This window comes from Manduca sexta, chromosome 23, assembly GCF_014839805.1.
Source record: "Manduca sexta isolate Smith_Timp_Sample1 chromosome 23, JHU_Msex_v1.0, whole genome shotgun sequence".
Taxonomy (NCBI): domain Eukaryota; kingdom Metazoa; phylum Arthropoda; class Insecta; order Lepidoptera; family Sphingidae; genus Manduca; species Manduca sexta.
The window spans coordinates 11,417,170-11,435,816 of NC_051137.1; the positions used below are offsets into that span (position 1 = coordinate 11,417,170).

The 18,647-nt window shown below is 33.9% G+C and overlaps 1 protein-coding gene across 1 annotated transcript; it reads right to left on the reverse strand.

The window, feature by feature from the left end:
• Positions 1–74: 74 nt before the first annotated feature.
• LOC115456312 (abhydrolase domain-containing protein 2) lies at positions 75–18,533 on the reverse strand. The gene is made up of 7 exons (XM_030185328.2): positions 18,246–18,533; positions 15,616–15,788; positions 10,001–10,168; positions 7,116–7,299; positions 5,680–5,874; positions 5,304–5,458; positions 75–3,425 (listed from the first exon to the last, which is right to left on the reverse strand). The coding sequence occupies exons 1-7, from the start codon at positions 18,398–18,400 to the stop codon at positions 3,148–3,150; spliced, it is 1,308 nt and encodes a 435-aa protein (XP_030041188.1). The 5' UTR covers positions 18,401–18,533; the 3' UTR covers positions 75–3,147.
• Between the last annotated feature and the right edge of the window lie 114 nt (positions 18,534–18,647).

Here is an 18,647-nt window from a genome sequence, read left to right on the forward strand (position 1 = left end):
CCTATCCCCCAGAAAGCTGGGTGATTAAATACCGTGGCTACAAATTAATAGGTATATGTATTAAAATACGTTGATCATGTTTGGATATATTATTGCAAAGGTTTCATTTTGAAATGCTTGTCACTATTTATTATTTCGTGAAAAATATTTTAAATTAAACATATATTCCTTCATTTAAACAAATAATTCATATTTAAATGGTCCCGTAAAAAAGAAAAATGGTCAATACTAAATGCTGGACTTCTTTGTTGTGTGCCAAAAACAATTAATATTAAACAAAAGTATAGCATGTTCAGTAATCATATATACAGTTGGAAAAATGTCATCGACATAATATGGACGGCTCATTAAAATTTATATTCGATTTATTGTAAGTTAATCCATTATATAACCGCCGAAATTATGCATTGACCACTTCTACTTACATAGATCAGAAATTCATAAAACAAACGTAGGCAAGAAACATGTATTTGTGCAATAAATCTTCGTGAAATAGGCATTTAACGCATTGGAATAAGAAAAAGGCATCAAACTAATAATAACCACCATCGTATGCAGACACGTAATCACCATTCATGAGATCACTTGGTGTAGATATTATTATGAATGCTCTCCGAAGTAAATTATATAGATAGACGAAGTCTACAAGAGCATAATATTTTAACAGTCCAAACATTTAAAATAGCAAGTTAATGCGAAACATAAGCTGATTACATATTTTAAAATAATTAATAGAGACTTCTACCGCAAAATGAATTTTACGTAATAAAGTCACTACCCAGAATCATATGATTCTTCATATTCTCCAAATGGAGCAAAAATTCTATACGATTTGAACTGAACTGCTCGATCGCATAGAAAATTCTCGAAGCGCATGCGTTTGTAACCAGCATTATAATTAAATGTTAGTGATTAAAGACTTCAATATCAACATTGAACATATTTTTCTGTGCAAGCTGTCATCAAGTAACATCTCAATCGTACGCACATTGAGCAGACTCATTAATTTCTTCTTTATATCACGAATAAAATGGCATACATTTTTATGCACCCAGTGCTACAATCTCATAGTACCTACATATTTTACATATATATAACAGGTTTCAAGTTATGTGCCTACAATGAGACCAATACAGATTTGCAATTGTGCATTATTTTAAAATGTAATATTAATTGCTTAAAAAGTTCTCTCACATTATTGAATTTGATGCTTGCAAGGACTATATTTTGTTGGGTGCGCAGAGTGAACAAGGATCACATGTAGACAAAGCTCGGTGAGCAGTGATCGTAACAAGTAAGAGTATTACACACGTAGCCCGCGAAAAAATAATCGCAAGCACAAAAGTCACTAGTGTGAATAAGGTTTGACCAGATACACTCGGCGAATAAATTACCCAAGCGACACTTTGTAGCTGATGCCAATCTTTATGGCCTAACTCTATTTGGTCACGAGCATTCGTAATTATTATTATTTTGTTTTCACAGGCCTAGCGTGACAAGATATGTAAAAGATTATGATTAGCCTATTTACTGCCGTAAAAATTGGCATAAGCTATTAAGTTCTCATAATTGTTCAATAATTTAACTCACAGAGAAACATAGCGATGATCAATATTATACAAATCTTCCATATTTAATTTTACATTTTTTAGAGTATTAACAGATGTTTAAATATAGTTCAAATTATTAATATACGTCACATCCAAGTCCACCCAATCGAAAGACAGCTGTAGTAATGTTAAATCAAAGATGGAATTTTCCACAATTATATGTATTGATATCGCAGCCAAATCAAAGTGCCTTGAAAACTTTCCACACCAACACCAATGTTCTTATCATTCAGTAAAAAATAAAGAAGCCAATTCAGTTACAGAGTGCCATACTCAGACAAGAAAACAAATGCAATATCTTGGAAAATTTTAATGGAATGTCAAATACAATAGTGCCACAGCTCATATTGTTGATCTCATTATGTTTCTATGTGTTACATCAAATACAAACATACAAAACAATCCAAACAAATAGACATGATATTAGGAACAGAAACGAGGATTTGTGCTTTCAATTTATTTGTACTATTGTGAAGTGTCATATCACTTGGAAATGTAGTGACACAAAACTTCATCGTGTATATAAGATACTGATAATGTGCTATTACTTTTATCACAAAATAACAAGGTGTTACGTTAATGCTATATGGAATTCTTTTGAAGACATAATATAATTAGGACTAGAACACAATAATCCATTTAACGTTTTAATGCAATAGTTATGTAGCGACTTATAGTTTAGCAAATAGATTGGGATAAGTCAACGATACATTTATTTTTATTAGTTCAAAGACAATAAGTATGTCTTCAAAAGAAAGTCCTATATTGCCATACTATAAAAATATTTTAAATAAAATGCAAAAGTACATAAATAAAATCACCAGCTACATATCACGTTAAGTAAGGGCCCATTCAATCATTCATACATAGCAACAATAAAATTTTCAAGCCTTCATCTAGGCCTCAAATTATCATTAAATATAAAACGGACGTTAATCGAATATCTCTTTATTCTACTTAGGCTCGCTCAACAGCAACTAGAATCAGATCTTTTGAATTTCACATCTAATGGCCCTTGAATTTTTCATTAACATCGCAATCTTATCAATAAATAACATGTTCAAATTACGCCATATTTATAAACGTACACAAAATATTTCATATCTTACTTAGGGCATGTAATCAGGAACTACTAAATTCCGTACTAAAACTTTGGTAGGCGTGATCAAGGCCTCTACTTGAAGACCACACCAAAGGTTCATAATTCAGGATAAAGTTCTATAGATTTTCACGCTCCGTGCGTACACTCACTAGGAATGTCATATCGGGACTAATCATGTCCCCCGAATACTATTGATTCAATATCATATTTAAATTCTACGAGGATTTGAAGTAGTCACGTCGAATATTAAACATCGATACGCTACCGCCCGATAAATAATTCTAGACACAAAAATATTTAAGTATTCACGAATATTTTAATACGTAACTGGATGGTCTTCTAAACATCCCGAATATTATTGTGTATAAATAAATAACTCTGTAGATATCTACGAAAACGCTCTTTGAGCTTTAGTCACATTGTACACGCTATAATTCAGAATGTTTTCTGCGCGATCTTTTCAAACGGATCACGGTATACGATGGTGGCAGACTTGATGAGATCTGGCTCGTCGTCCGACACGTTGCATTCGTTCTCCAGCGCGCTGGCGTCTTTGGGCGAGCACTTGTTGTGTGCCATGAGGAGCCCGCCGGCGAGGCCCACGAGCGCGCGGTCCAGCCAGTTCACTGGGTTGGCGTATATCAAGCCTCCTTCGTAGAAACCCAAGTGTCCACCATGAGCCAGCTCCAGATACATGGATTTATCGCGTGAACCTAAAACAAATATTATCAACATAAATATATCGTTGTATTTTAACCGGGAATATCCCGTTTTGAACTTAATGACCAGTGATATGAAAAAGTAATTAGATTACAAATTAACGACTATGGTCACGAAATGAAATTGGAATTACGATTACAAATTACAGTTAAAGTAATTCCAAAAATCAATTTAAGAATTTATTAATTACATTTTGTACATTGAAATTGATTACCATTTTTTATTTACGATTACATTTGTTTCTAGAAAGAAGAAAGAAAGTACTACGTAAGTACATACATGCTTAAGTACATAGATTGAGTAGGTGAAATAATAATTTCTTATGTTAGCGCAAATGTTCGAAATTAAATTATACGCTTAACACAGCATTCGTCACAATCGAATTTTTGTTTTAGTTCCTAATCCGATTTTCAACCAAATACTTTTAATTAAAATTAGATTTTTCCACAACTCTCTTTTCAAACATGTTCAAACGTAGAACACATTCAAATAATAAACATACCTATAGTTGCGATTACTCATTAATGTAATCTCGATTACGATTGCAATTATTAATTATAATCGGATTACATGTAATCCAAATTACTAATCTTTTATACAAGTAAGCAATAACGCCATACACTGTGATCTCAGTGAGTTCTCATATCACATTATTAGGATTCCAAGTACTCCAACAAAACACAAAATAGTGGACAAAGTGCGTCGGTCATTTTTTATTTAAATCAAACATTATACCGTGCCTGTCGAGGAACCTTTTTGAGTCCAGGACTATGTTAATTAACATCATAATGTATGGAAAATACCTAATGAACATACTAAATTGAAATATTATTTCCCAGCTCTGTTATCAATATAACCTTGAACTGTACCGCCACAACTGAGCAAAAAATGATAAATATATATTAGCGGCCTAGTAATAACGATGTTACCATTCAAAGCTACCGTGATCATACACCGCAATTGAATTCTATTGGTGAGGCAGAATATGGCAGACGCTCAATGAGCGTTTTTATATTAATTTCCATAGAAACGCGTTTCGATTCAATTGGCTAGTGATCACATGCTAGAGTCGGTTTCAGCTTAATGAACACATGCGCGCACGCCCACGCCCGCACGTACTAACACACACTAACGCCTTGTAAGTATTCCCGAATAGGGAGAGAGGTGCAACTGTGTAACACTTTCCACCGTCCCATTATGACAATGGACAGCGAGCCTATAGCTATTTCGGGCACATTCCCGATTCCGGGCTAATACTGAGCAGAAAAATCCAATATCACTGCCCGATTCGAAAATCGAACCCGAAACCTCAGCACTGCAGACGTACCATAATATAATGACTACAGTCTTAATATTAATGATTCGCAAATATACCAGAACTTCTTACAACTTCGGTTAACTTGAGTTTGTCCAGATATGCGTCCACCACGCATTTATATATAAGTAAAAGAGCATAATATACTTACCCCCTTATTCAGAGACGTCTTTTATCTAAGGACGGAGTATCGCCGTGATAACAAGTCTGTTTCTCAGTGCTGACGACGGCATGGCAGCCTTCGCAGTGCGTAGACATAGGGCCGTGGTGATTGGCTAATATTTTTGTATCAGTATTAGCCAATCACTATGAATAAGGGGGTTAGATTATATAATATAAACACTTTCTAGATTATTTACTAGTCTAGCATTAGCGTGTTTTCACCTAATAATAACCCCTAATTTCCTTTGATGATGAACACCAATACGCAATCAACAAAGCCGCTCTTATAAACCAATTGCGTGTGAAACAGTTATAAAGAATTACATTTCCTGTCCTTAATTTTTATTAATTACACATCAACTCAGAAAATAATTATACTGAAAATGATACTTACTAACAAATTCCCTAATAAGCGGCAGCAATGGTTCGGGAACAATGGGGTCGTCGCGTGCGTTGATGAATATCATCGGAGTTTTTATGTTGTGCAAGTAAAAAGCCGACGAACTCCACTTGTACAATTCCGCCACTGAATCGAAGCCGTGAACTCTTCTGCAACAGGCAAATTAATTAACCAATTAATTTATAAATAAATATAAGTTATTTTCTACAACGCTATTATTATTAAAAATATTATTATTATTTTAGATTGCAATTAATGTACATCCATATACTTTTACTGCATACGGAACTTTGGCATAATAACCGGTATGTAATTACAGTATATATTACTTGAAAGTAGAGCGTTTAAAGCCGATTTCTATTATTCTTACCTAGAATAAGCTTCATCGAGGTCAGGCAATGTACCAGCGGAGACGATCATTTTCTCGTCGAGATTACATCGGCTCTTCATTTCTGGACTCAGCAGCATTCTCTTGTGCCTGGTGATGATGTTGCGGTGGTTGTCTGTCATTATGTATAGGTAAAAACGTCTGAAGTTCTGCCATTGAAGCAGGTATACCATGGTGCTGAAAATATTAATATCAAGTTAAAAAAACAGCCATTTTCGTTTTATGCCTGAATAGTAGCCGGTCCATTGTGTTTTAAAAATGATGTCTCAACGTATTTGTATTTATCAACTTATTTTTACATCGCGAATCCCATTCAATCGCTAATTTTGTCTAATTTTTTTTCTTCCAGCCGTTTTCATTAAACGATCTCAATCTTCAATCCGATTCCGAGAATCAACTAATCAAAATAAGCCATTTGTATGCATGTAAAAAAAAATGTTCGAATTGTGCCATTTTTGAGATAGAACGAAATAATCGATTGGGATCATTTATTGAAAATGGCGAACAGTAAGCCAACATAATTGACCAGTTCTCTTACACTCAGAAGCAACGAAATAAGTATCGAAAGTCAAAAAACACTCTTAAAAACCGCATTTTGCCAAAGCCGGACCCACTACTATGACTCTTGGTCTAATAATCTATTAACGAGGTAATAACTGACCATCAAGTGACCTACTTGCGTACGTGCCAACATATTTCTTTGAAAAAAAAAACCCTGTAATCTCAAATAGCAATTGAAAAGGTTTACTGACGTCGTTATCGTTATCAGTTATCTGTACACGTACGGTGAGGTTACATAAAAAATATGGCGTGATCTCAGGTCAAAGTATATCAGCGTTGAACACGATTTGTAGGTAATTTCTTTAAAGTCCAATAAACTTTATTAATATACGTTTGCTGATTAAGAAGGAGATACTTAGCGCGACATAATTTTGTCAGAGGTATCGGGAAGGCATATTGATTTGACTTTGCCCTTGCTAGAACTATTGAACCTAATACCTACGGATCGATACTTAATATGAATATGTACTTTATTTATTTAAATCTGCATAATATAAATATTCTAATTAATTAATAAAATAAACAAGTCAATATGGAAAACATTTTCTACAAAAGCATACGTATTCAAACTTTATTATCATATTATAAATATAAACAAATTATTTGCGTATAATAAAATAATCTGCAACTAAATGGCTTGCATAACTAAACCGTGCATGATAAAATCATTCGCCAATTACCGCACATTTTTGGAAAAGCGAAAGCAATTACATGACATAACCATGTTTCAGTTTTCGTCCGTAATTTATTTTCTTAAAAGTTAATTGACCGTTGTCGATTGACACCGGAGATAACCTCGACAGTCTAGAACTCGACAAACGAGACGATTAAAACAACGTAAAATGTTACAAACTTACTCAATAGCGTTGTATCCCTGACATATGGAAATGCCTCCTATTATGTTGCTTGGTCTTTTCCTGTCTTCGCCCAGGTATTTCGTAATCAAATTACCACCAAGGCTGAAGCCGACTAGAATTAACTTTGTATTAGGATATCGCTCCAATAGATTTTCAATCATATAGTTATAGTCTTCTGTGTGTCCTAAAACAAAAACAAAAAATAATAAAAGATAATGCAAGTGCCTATATATAGGTACAGGGTCATTTTGACACTACGTTACTAAATGAAACCACATACTTATCTACTTGGAAATAACGCTTTACAATATATGTTACTTGAGCCGTAGATAAAAAAAATGTGTAAGTTTCGAACAAAATAAATATTAAAATTAAACTAATTTTCGGATTCTATCGCGGTTTTTATATTTTAGTTTTCTCACGACGTTTCAGAGACTGCAGCACGGGGGGACTCCCCTTTCAATTTAGTTTAATTTCAGTGTCTAACATTCGCGTAAACATAAGAAATCATTAAAATAAATATTAATAAAAAGTAATTTTAATTTTACGCGCCCTCAAGTCACTATTACTACTCTAAGAGAATTCGTTTCAGCAGCATCATAATTTCAGTCAAAAGTACCACGCACACGCCATATCCGCATTAAACAATAAAATGATCAAAAAATCAGAAAATAAAACCAGGATTTTTGGTGAAAATATTGGTTATTAATGAATGATTTTTGGCACAATGTCAGCAAAGGTGAAGACGAATATGTGGTTTCATTTTGTAACGCAATGTCAAAATGACCCTGTATAATTTATAAACATTGTATGAGAAATAAAATTGATTCATGGAAAATTAGTCCAATATATTTAAACCAAAGAAATTGTTTAGTGTGCGGCAGGACAAACGCTCTTAGGTTAGGCCACTCGTATTCGGTTTTTCGGAATTAGTGTCCGATATGGCGATAAGTTTGGCTTCTACCACATCGTGGAAAGGAACAAAAAGGAGGTGCACTGATTGCATCGCTTCCCACCTCTTCGGAAATAAAAGGTTTGAGCTTGAATATAGTTGTCCCTTGGTTTCATCCAAAACCTTTCATCAAATCTACTCCTAAGGTAGCTGATGATGCAATAGACATTACGGGTGTAGATAGTAGGTATAAATATCTACTATCTACGCAATAGAGTGTATAATATACTAGTAATCATTTATGTATAAATCTTTGACGGTGCTAAAGTGTAAATTACTATCACACACGGGCAATGCGTAATTACACAGTGACTCATTGATAAAAATTTAAATATTAAGACATTCAATATTTAATCTAGAAATTAATAACTGATATTCTCAGACTTTCAACTGCAATCTATACAGCATGTTATAAATCTAATAAAAGGTTACTTGTTTGTACTTTGGCAAACCTGAATCAAAACGAGACTCGGTAAGATTCACTGATGGGTTTTGTTGTTCACCTCATATTATGTAAGTACGTTTGACGCTATAAATATAGTCAGATACGTAATATATTTCAATGTATCCAATAGCGTTCCTCCACTACACCTCTCTTAGGCGATCAATAAAAAACAGACTAGCACCCTATGGCGTATTTCTCATAATTACTCACTTCTAATTGTGTGAAACTGCAAGTGTTGGTGACGTTATTTTTACTGTGTCACGGCGATATGACATGTATCGCCAAATTATACTTTAATTAACTGCATATTATTAACAGTTATTATTAATTGATTTAATACTCATTCATTAATGTAATGATAGCTTATGTCCAGCGCTCGCCGTGACCGTGACCAGCGCAGATCGCAGGTACAATTGCCAGGTCACGTGAACCTTGGTGTGAATTTTATCATGCCATGATCCATTTGCTTGTTTATCCTCAATAATAAGTCACACAATAAAACAATATGCTTTGAATGAAACCGGCAACCAAAACCATTAAAACTTTTTTGCACAAAACTCGTTTCACCGGCAAACTTATGTGTAGGTACTGGGTGCATTAATTTCGAAAACGATGGATACCTTTATTAGATGATGTATTCCTATAATAGTAAATGGAAGGTAAATTCTAGAAATAGGCATATATTTCATTTTATATCCTCAAAGATATTACCGTTTCTAGGCGCATTGACCATACAAATGAGCGATTCATCCTGATAAAACGAAGCAAATACCTAACACGCAAGTATCAAAACATCTTTTAACAGCGCCGCTACGCAAAGGATAAGAAGAAACACTATGTACGCAACTGCATTTTAAAGGGGAAAACAAACTTCCATGATCACTACCTTCTTTAATGCGCGTGTGATTAAATATATCGATTTCGTTATGACATCATCCATACATTCAAGAACAAGTTCAAGATCAGGGACACAATCACAGACATGTACCATACACGGACAAAGTTTTCATAGGTATATTTTTGAACGTAGGTGTCAAATGTTAATAAAGTGCAACATTCAGTGAACATAAAAAATACGCATGCGGGATTTTAAACGGGTTAGTGACTGAATTTTTTCGCCTTTAATATATATGCACGCCGCACGGACATCGATACCGTCTGCTAATAATCTGATATCCGCAGACCATAGAAGCGCCACAAAAACACGCGCCGTTATCTAGTTCATAAATGTGTGCGTGAGTACGCACACAATGATTTATGAACTATTAACTATGTGGCTGATAATGATGGAAAGAGTTTTCCATCATTATCAAGATTTCTACCCGGACCTGTCGAAAGCGGCCTGCATCCAACCGTTCCTACGACCTTTATCAAGTCGTCTGTCCACCTCGCAGATGGACGTCCAACGTGATCTTTTACACCGATGCATTTGCATTCGAAAACTGCTCTCGAGAAATGCTTTTTGCTTTATATATAAACATGACTCACCGTACGAGAATATGCGTGTGCCTGTCACTGGCACGCTGTTGAGGGCGCCGATGTGGTTCAGCACCGCGCACCGGTACCCGTGGCATTGTGAATAGTGCACGTAGGTTCGAATGTACACGCTCTCGGAGGTGTTCCCGATGCCGGGGCAGATCGCCACTGTCACGTCATCTATCGAAAATACGTAACTGATAAAACATATCTAAACGGAAAATAATGGCAGGTGACGTTCATAGCATAAGTACTTTTATATTTATATCATGTATTTGTTATCACTAGATATCGGATTATACACATTTGCATAATATTTTCATTCATATATTATGGCTATTTTCAACGTTTTTCCATATAATGCCTAAAGCCATGGGATTGTACATATTTTCGCTATATTAGGCGATATTATATTACTACTTTTCATTAGGATAGCGAAAAGAGGAGGTGAAATATAAAGAAGACTAACTTGCTGAAAATTCAATGCGGGATATTATGTGTACCTTACATGAAAGCCCTTATTTTGCTCTCGCAAATTATATGCTCATTTTGAGTAAAATAATTAAGTGCATAGGTTTCTTTTTTGCATATTATGCATGCATAATAATACATAATAATAAAATGCAGAATAATAATATAATGCATGCATATTAAAACATATATTTTAATATGCATGCATTTCGGGTTGTTTTAAGTTGCATATAAAGGGTCTCTACCGATGAGTAATGAGTTATTACTCATCACTTATCATGCTGTGAATCTATGACAATGTAAAGAAACAGTGGGTTGTTCGAATCACTTATTCAATGAATTATTCATACCAATACATATAGAATATAATTTGTTTAGGGAACACATTCTTACAACCAATCTATAGATACAATGAATGATTCCGATTACACTAACACTCTGTATGGGTGTGTCCAGACTGTACACGGTCCTAGCACGCCTTGATCTAAATTATAAAAATAAATTAACTTTATAATGCGTCTAATAAAATATTCAGTAGCTAAATTAATAATTAATTGTTATTAATATAAACATTAGGCAATTTTTTTATTGCAGATAAATGCTATAAAGCGTTAAGATATGACGAAACCGCGTTGTGCGTTTTGTTTTTTGCTTTATTTTTTATGCGAAAGCATGTGTTATCTTTGATAGGAGTCTGCTGTTTAGTGGCGTCCTTGACTGCCGTTTAGTTATCTGTGAAGTTTTAAAAGGAAAATTGAGATAAAAATCATCTATAGTTGCTCTACATTAGCTACTCTAAAAATAGAGCGAATATTGCAGTATGGCATTTATGTATATTATTGTAGCATTTTTATCATGTTTTCTAACATTCACATTTTTCATTCGTAATAAATTATGGGTAGACTTTAATCTATACTATTATATAAAGCTGAAGAGTTTGTTTGTTTGTTTGTTTGTTTGAACGCGCTAATCTCGGGAACTACCGGTCCAATCCGAAAAATTCTTTTTGCGTTGGATAGCCCTTTGTTCGTGGAGTGCTATAGGCTATATATCATCACGCTATACCCAATAGGAGCGGAGCAGTAATGGCTAATCTCAGGAACTACCGGTCCAAACTGAAAAAATATTTTTGCGTTGGATAACCCTTTGTTCGTGGAGTGCTATAGGCTATATATCATCACGCTATACCCAATAGGAGCGGAGCAGTAATGGCTAATCTCAGAAACTACCGGTCCAAACTGAAAAATTCTTTTTGCGTTGGATAACCCTTTGTTCGTGGAGTGCTATAGGCTATATATCATCACGCTATACCCAATAGGAGCGGAGCAGTAATGGCTAATCTCAGGAACTACCGGTCCAAACTGAAAAACTATTTTTGCGTTGGATAACCCTTTGTTCGTGGAGTGCTATAGGCTATATATCATCACGCTATACCCAATAGGAGCGGAGCAGTAATGGCTAATCTCAGGAACTACCGGTCCAAACTGAAAAAATATTTTTGCGTTGGATAACCCTTTGTTCGTGGAGTGCTATAGGCTATATATCATCACGCTATACCCAATGGGAGCGGAGCAGTAATGGCTAATCTCAGGAACTACCGGTTTGAACTGAAAAAAATCTTTTTGTGTTGGATAGCCCTTTATTTCTGGAGTGCTATAGGCTATATATCATCACGTTATGACCAATAGGAGCGGAGCAGTAATGAAACATGTTGCAAAAACGGGGAAAATTATTAGTTTTGAGAGCTTCCATTGCCTTCGCTGCGTAAACGGTTAAAGTTATGCAACAATGATGTATGACGGGATTGTTCCACTTAAAATGTTCTAAAAAATATTATAAAACAAAAGTCCCCCGCTGCATCTGTCTGCCTGAACGTGTTAAACTCAAAAACTACCCAACGTATTAAGATGAAATTTGGTATGGAGACAGTCTGAGACCCTGGGAAGAACATAGGCTCCCGGGAAACTACTACTTTTATAACGGAAAACTTTAGTCTGAAAAACTTTATAACGCGGGCGGAGCCGCGGGCAAAAGCTAGTTATTAAATAATTAAACTATTAACTAGTAGGAAATAGGAATTGGAAGGAAAAAAATGAAATCAATGTATGGGTACTTTCTTTCAAATAAATATTTTATGCTGAACTATCAATAACATTGAACACAATAGAGTTAATTACATCAAAACTATACAAAGTCCGTATTGTATCATATTTACTATTACATTTTATTAAAATTTTTTTGCTCAGTGTCAATCCCGACTCTGAAGGTTAGAATTGTGCCCATTATGGCGATAGGCTCTCCCTTCCGACATATTGGGCGCACTAATAGGATCTCTGCCTACCACATAGGGGATAATAGTCAATAATAGGCATGGGTAAGTGTATACATAGTAATGATTAGAAATTGAGGCTGAATGACACATCCATACTTTATAATATTCTTGTAAGCAAGGGTCATTTTGAACGACCGTCCTTATTATCAGTAATAAAATTATAATTAAGGCTAAAAACATCACATTCACCATACATTAAAATGGTATAGTCAATTTGTTTACAGATCAGACTATACGGGTTACACACCAGGGCATGAGGATAACGTTACTAAAGTGAAAAATAGATCAAATTATCTATATGTATTATACGCGAGTATTATGAAAATAATTAGCAAACATTTATTGCTTCGGACCTTTCAAAAAAATTCCTCCGTAATCTTCCTAGCATAAATAGAGAGGATGGAACTTCTTATGTTGGACAATATTTTGATCAATACATTAAGTTTGCCTGCAAATGTCTACCTAGACCGGCGGGCTTGACGGCAGTCAACAAGAAACAGACAATATTCAGGAATTTCGACAAGAAAATACATAGATATTCACTCCTATTCCTTTGAGAATGTGCTATTTTATAAACTCCATTAATCAATAAAATTACCTAGTTTATAGAAGGTACTAGAAAACATTTCCTGATGCAAGCAACTATAATCAGTAGAGGCTCTTACGACCCCGATTATTGATTAGATAGGAAAGCACTATTGCCAACCGGAACCATATCAATATTTGGAAGCGACTGGATGTTATTACGTATAGTTCTATCAGAAATATTACGACGGTTTAATCATTTTTATTACTCCGTCACTGGCGGTACATATTTTGTGAATCAATTATTATAAAAGCAAACATGTTCGCCTATTCTTAGATATTTGATTAGTGTACATAAGATTATAGTTTTCTTTTATATTAAAGTGCGCGAACATTCTATGTACATGAATAAATCATGCTTTATGTAATATGTTCGGAGTTGTAATAGATCATCTGTGGATAATAACTAGGTACTTATTATCACAGATGGTCTATTACTGTTTCCACAAAGAAATAAAATATTTCTATGATTTCTACCAACTATGCCCTATTACATGGACGAACTCCAAATAAACGCAAGTTTGAAAAGTCACGAGCGTCATTAAAAATAAAAATAGATTTTGAATGGCAAAAAACAGTACTCTTTTACCATTCTTGTTAAACATATTTTCGTTAATGCTGAGACAAGTCAACAGAAGAAAATCAGCTGTAATTTATTTGTTACGCCTAATTTATACTTGTTCAAGTGTATCACTCTGTGTTTGATGAATACGTCATTGTGGCAATATGAATTCATTTGTAACGTTGTAGGTAATATCGATTTAGTAAGTTCCCGCTCTATTGAACCTAGGCGATGTGTATATAGGTATATTCACCTCTGCAATATAATGTTAATTTAAAGTTTCACAAGACTGCGTCCAATGTACGGAGTGCACAGTGCACTGCCCAACTAATTGCGTAGTTACATAAATGATATATTGAAGCCTAACAATGGGGAGTAATTCTAATTAGCCTTTCTAGTGGATTTATTTGAAATTACGATTATCGGTGCGATCATAGTAATTTGCGATTCGCGATGAACTCAAATCTTTTTACTTTAAATTGCCCGAGTCAAACATTGCAATGATTGCGATAACACCAGACTAGGGAATGCAGGAATTAATTGGCAATCTCATAAAATGGAGACGTCTGTAGGGGAAGTATGAATAATAGGTAGTAGATTGCTAAAAATCTTAACTTTAGAAAATTCGGCAAATAGCGTTTGGCACTGAAAGAAAAAGAAGAAGACTTAATGCACGTGGACAAGAAGCAAGCCTGCCTGCCTTCTTCGGCAATGACGAGTATACATGCCGTAAAGTAACAAGTAGTACGGGCAAATTTTCTTGACTCACATCAAAATTGCAATGACAATTCTTGAAGTCTAATGTTCTTTCTTTATTATTTTAATAAATTCGGATAATTTTAAGGTGCGAAAATGACAATTTATTCCAGGCGATCACCCAATTAAATGGAAAAAAATCTTTTGGTTTTGACTTCCTCTAAATTTAAACAGATTGTATGTATGTACTTTTAACATGATGAGGGAAGGAAAACTAAATGTAGGTACTGAATGTATAAATCAATAGGTAAGCCGTAAGCATAAAACTTTGTTGGCTACACCAAAAGCAATATAGACGTATAGGTATATATGGTTTTTGCTCTCCTTAAAAATACATAACATTTTTTAAACATCTCTAGCCCAGTTGCCAGCTACCTTTCCTAATTACTTACATATTCAAAAAAATGTAACCTGTTATGTACCTAGTTATCCCTCAAACATATTCGTGATATCGTGCCATCTGATATAGCACATTAGAAATAAACTTGGAAGACAAAGAAAAAGTAAAACATCTAACAGGTAAATCACTTTATCTTATAGACTAACTATTACTCGCGGTTTCGTCCACGTGATAAGCCTTTGCCCTTTCCCGTTACAAAAGTCTCTCAAAAAAACTGTAGCGCTGTACTGTACGACGCCTGCGCCATCTATTTAAACTATCCGATTAAAAAATCACATAATTCCCCATGGAAACAAATTAATGGGCTATAAAGTAACATATTATGGCTATAATCTTATATGGCTAATCCGAAATCTATTCAGTTGCCTTTGCGGTTACTTTTAAAAAATATCCAAACATTTTCACAAACTTTTTCATTTATAATATAAGATGACACCAGAATTTACAACGATCACGCATGCTTTAGATGGCTACTCAGTTTAACGAGTTTAAAATGACTGTAATCCTTGCCTCATACATACCTTCATGTTCCGAGCCCACTGGTTCGTATAAATCGTAAGTGAGGGTCGACTTGTCGGGCAGAACTAGGGAGATGCGCCCACCGATAGGCCAAGGGCACCGGACGCGCCCGATCAAGCTGTGAAGGATCGTCTGAACATGTCCGCTGAAGCCCCATAGACGAGTAGGTATGTAACTGCAATCATTAATTAATATTTAGTTGAAAGTTAAAACCATTCATGGTTAAAACACTGATATGACATATCATGTTACTTTTCTTATTGACAATGATTCATGCTTATATGATAATTGTTGATTTAGATATTACATAATAAAGATTTGCTTCTCGGAAATACCCGTAAAATGACACACATAAACAATCAGGGTGCCATTGGTGCTAATAAGAAAGCACTACAGTGATACACAGTGGGCACTGTCCAATCTATGATGGTTTACCTGTAGCTATTGCGATGGAATAGTATAAGGTTTTGCAATCACTTATTTTGCTATAAAACAGCTGATAGCTATGTATTGCTCAAAGTGGATTTTCATGGATCTCATTCCATGTGTATTACGTATTTCATATGTATGGTGACATCAAAAGGGAATTTAACCTTATGGGGTGTGCAAATATTATCTCTTAATAATTATAAATGTACAGAAAATTTTAACAGAGTGTCTTACTGGGTGTTGATTAGCCTAGGCTAGGAATGGCACCAACCAACGGCACGCATGCCAGTGGTAGCATGTGACATAATAATTCTGATGCACTATTAATATGCCAAACATTGTGTATTTATCTTTCATTAGGCTTCATTTCACTTAACATCAGGTGCAGTGAAGCCAATTTCTGGGGAACAGTGGAATCAAAGCAATTAAACTAGCATTTTTTAGAGTAGATACAATATAGCACAGAAACCTTAAATTAAATCTATTGTTCTGTAATATAGAGATAGGAGTATTAAAATCTATTATAAATTAATGTTACATAGAGTAGATATTAAATGATATAATAAATGAATAATGAGATAGAGTAGATATTAAATGATATAATAAAAATAATGAATGGAAAGTTACTATCAATGGCCATGAAAACCCACAGCAGTCACAAATTTGTTGGCAATCTTTTAATAACGGGAATGGCAAATAAGCAGAAATAACATTTGTTGAGTCACTGAAAAATAATGAAACACACCTCATAAGGATTTCTACAATCTAAAGACAACAAATTAGTCCAAATAGCAATCATAATAAACTGATTCTATTCTGGCATGTATAAATAATTACAAAGATATGAAATTAAACACAACTCGGTGTGCTTGAAAAATGACCATATGAATAACTAAAAATCAAAAAGCATTATAATACTATGGAATAAACCTGAAGTAAATGAAAGAACTAAAATCTGGCTTGCTTGCTGTATGTGCAACTTTTTGTATTAGTAAAGTAAGTGAGTATGAGTCATTATATTAAACCTAACCTAGATAAAAAAAAAACAAAATAATCACTTTTGCTTAATTACTTTTATATCATTTAGGTCAGTAAATCAATGCCCAGGTAATTGTATATTACATTATATTATTAAATACATATTAGTATTGACATAAATATCATGAACACATGAAAAAATCACAAAACTACTTTTTAATGAAACAAAACAAATATATTTTGACTAGGTACTTAAACTTTTTTTATAACTCACTTAAATCATAGATGAATATAAAATAACTCTTAATCTTAATTTCACAAACAAAATCTAAATGAAATATTTGTAAAAATAAAGCTTTCATTTATTGATTAACAAAATCATAAAATTTATTGGTTTATTGCCAACAAATTTAAAAAGTGCAATAAAACAAAGTGCTGGTTCTGAAAAATTGTAACCAAAATAATAAGGTTTGTTGCCATGTCTGTATGCCAAGGTCAATCGACATGTTATTGGTTATGAGTCAACATTGTCTTAAATAGCTTCTTACATCAGGTTTTGAGTGCTATTGCTTAGGCCCAATCTATCAGGAAGTTTGATTTATTGATACCAACTCCATTTTGTACTATTAATTTAGTTATAGGTTTTATTACTTTTACTTTTATCAGTGCAAGAAATGTGTAATTTATTTTAAGTTGAAAAAATTTGTCAAAATATTAAATACCTCTGCCTTTTTAACTGTTTAATGGATGCTGTCAGCAATAAATTCGAAAGAATAAATAGAAAAATGAAATATTGTAAAGTTAATCTCAACATTACAAAATAATGCAATAGTGTTGTCTAAAAAAACACTTTTTCATTAATGATCTATATCATAATTCCAAGAAAGTCTAAATACACTAAAAGTGAAATAAAACTATGGATAAATTAACTTTCTCCTAATTAATAGCCTTTGTGTATGAAGGTAAGCAAGCATAACACTCAATTCTTACATGATGTATTGTACTTTTAATGTTTTAGAATATACTATACCTATTTCTCCCTCAAACGATGCCAAAACCTTCTAACCGCAAGATGAAATTTATTTTTATTTAAGAATAACTAATATCATTTTGAGATTCAACAGTATGACATCATCGAAATATTGATTTCAATCTTATGAATCGACCAAGTGGAATTTTAAACCGGCAATGTGTTATTATCGTTTTAAAATATATAAATACTTACGGTTCATTCAGGAAAGGTGAAACAAATAAGACATTCTCAATAAAGCTTCTATCCCTTCCATATATCACAGGTTTTTGAGGTTGACTGTTCACGTTCAGTATTCGAAAGAGTACACACAATATTACAGCAACCACAGCCAAGAGAACCGTCGACATTTTCAGGTAATCGATCAGTGAGCGGAGATTGATGATAGGAAGGAAATATCTACATAATATCGGTAAATATTACTCCTCAGATTATAGAGGAAGTAACACACATCCACCCGCCACACAACACAACAGAAACTACAAAAAAAGACAAGTTTCGAAAATCTCTAAGCTTCTAGAATGCGATGCTTTCGTTTCATTGGCTAGAGTTCACGTCTTCTTTAAGTTTATTGGTGGCTAATATTATGTGCAGAAA

Excerpts from the sequence above, each read along its gene's own strand:
- LOC115456312 (XM_030185328.2), bottom strand. The coding sequence starts at position 18,400 with ATGTCGACGGTTCTCTTGGCTGTGGTTGCTGTAATATTGTGTGTACTC. Across the intron at positions 10,169-15,615 it reads AGTGGGCTCGGAACATGAAG|ATGACGTGACAGTGGCGATC; the intron begins GTATGTATGAGG and ends TATTTTCGATAG. Across the intron at positions 7,300-10,000 it reads CACACGCATATTCTCGTACG|GACACACAGAAGACTATAAC; the intron begins GTGAGTCATGTT and ends TTTTTGTTTTAG.